Below are 2103 nucleotides of genomic sequence, written 5' to 3'. Positions count from 1 at the left end.
TGCCCCGAGCCCCCAGTACCCGACAAACCAAACAGCAAACATTCCTGGGTGGCAAGAGACGAGGTCCAGGGCAGCCACCGCAGGGCAGAGAGCATGGGAGCACCACAGGGTGCTTGTGGGGTGGTCCCCTCGGCACAGCCCCCGTGGCGTGGGGCTCCCAGGGACCCTGGAGCACCAGGAGAGGTGACCGGGAGTGCTCCTTCTTGGCAGGACCCTGCCCCATCGAGATGTCGGGTACCAGGTCCCACTTTGCCGTGACCGACTTCCCAGAGGAGTTGGGCTGGAACGCCGTGGTCCAGCAGCAGGATGGGGATTCCCTCTCCGTCTCGCTCTGCTCCCCGCCAAGCGCCCGCATCGGCCGCTACAGCCTGACAGTGGAGACCTCCACCGGCTACCAGGGCAGCAGCTACCACATCGGGGACTTCGTTCTGCTCTTTAACGCCTGGCACCCAGGTGAGGCTTTCATCTTTCCAAGACCGGGGGTTCCTGGGTAAGGTGAGCACAAGTCACCCCCCATCTCTGCCAGGGAAGCACATCCCCACAGACACCAGATGCCCCAAGCTCTGCCCTGACCGCAGATCTAAGCAAAAATCCCCACTTTACTTACACTTCCACATAGTCCCCATGGCAGGTCGGGGCCATGAGCACTGCCCCCCACCCCAGGACACACACACAGCCCCTTTGCCAGTGCCCCAAAGGCCCATCTGCACTGTCCCCACCACGCAATGACCCGCAGGAACTCACCTCTGTGGTGCTGGTGTGAAGCCCTGGGCAGCCAGCAGCAGCTCCTGGCCCACTGGCAGGAAAAGCCACTAATTGGCCCTAATTAATTCCCGAAAAGCCACTAATTGGCCCTAATTATTTCCTCCCACCTGTCCCAGCCCTGCCCACCCACCTCAGGCCAGAATCCCGCTGTGGGCCCAGGGCTGTCACTCTCCAGGTGAAATTTGGGCAGCCTGACCCAGAAGGGAGGCTCAGTGCTGTTAGAGTTTAACGATGCTGGGCAAACAACAGCCGGGATTTTCATCTCTCCACGTCCTTCCCCTGCCCCGAGGAGCAGCCCTGTGCTGCCTGCTCCCAGCTCGATTTCCTGAATCCCAAACGCTCCATGCTGGCTCTGCCGAGATAAGGGGCTTTAGGAAGCTTCGCTCGCCCAGGACTGTGCTGAGCGCTGGCGCTGGGGATCTATGTGTTGGGTTTTTTTCTCAAAACATTTCCAGTAAATAGTGATTTTTTCCAGCAGTAACTGCTGTGCGAGCAAAATGGCTTCAGCTGCGATCTCAGACAGTGCTCCCGGTTCCCACTGCTCGCTTCTCCCACTGGGGAGGTTTCCCCTCCTGGGAAAAGACCTGACTCCATAAAACACAAGGGAGAAAGGAAAGAGAGAAACGAGAAAGACTAGAAAAGAAAACCAGAAGTCTACTGAAATTTTCCCATGAGCTGAAGTAAAACAGAGTTGAAATTCTCCAGCAGCTTTTTCAGACGGGAGCAGTCCCAGCCCCTGTCGCCTCATTTCCCACCAGACCCGTCCCTGCTCACTGCCCAGCACGTCCCCGGGGAGGGGGGGGAGCCCTGAGCAGGGCCGGGGGGCAGAGCCCCGTCCCCATCTCTCGCTCTCCCTGCAGAGGACACGGTTTTCCTCCGAGACGAGGATGAGCGCTGTGAGTACGTGCTGGCCCAGCAGGGACTCATCTACCAGGGCGCCCGCGACTACATCACCTCCACCCCCTGGAACTTCGGCCAGGTGAGCGGGGCATGGTCCCCTGGGAACCCCGGGACCCCCGGGACGCCCGGCTGAGCCCAGATCGTGCAGTGCTGGCAGTGCAGGACACAGGGGCTGGTGCCACGCGTGCGTCCCCGAACACGCATCCCAGATGCAGCCGGCACCTCGGGGAGGATCCGACCCCGCCATGCAACGGTGGGACAAACCAACCAAGATCTCATTTCTGAGAGGGGAATGCGCTGACTTTGAAACGTGGCAGAGCGAGGGGAGCGTTTCTGCATGGCTCCTGGAGGCCCCGGGGCCGCACACTCCTAATCGGGGCTGCCACGCTGCACCGGCAGCCGATAACGTTGGCCCCCGGGGCGTGCCGGCTGGGGCCC

The 2103-nt window shown here is 61.1% G+C and overlaps 1 protein-coding gene across 1 annotated transcript in view; it reads left to right on the top strand.

Annotated features, from left to right (window-relative positions):
* Positions 1–2103, top strand: part of TGM2 (transglutaminase 2) — a 14164-nt gene that overhangs the window by 5062 nt on the left and 6999 nt on the right. The window contains exons 3-4 of the mRNA XM_009893527.1: positions 211–453; positions 1626–1744. Coding sequence (XP_009891829.1) covers positions 211–453; positions 1626–1744 — 362 coding nt within the window. The remainder of the gene's footprint in view (positions 1–210; positions 454–1625; positions 1745–2103) is intronic.

Source organism: Charadrius vociferus, unplaced genomic scaffold, assembly GCF_000708025.1.
Source record: "Charadrius vociferus isolate BGI_N301 unplaced genomic scaffold, ASM70802v2 scaffold259, whole genome shotgun sequence".
NCBI lineage: Eukaryota > Metazoa > Chordata > Aves > Charadriiformes > Charadriidae > Charadrius > Charadrius vociferus.
Note: the sequence above shows the minus strand (reverse complement) of the source record. Positions and strands in the feature narration are given on the sequence as shown.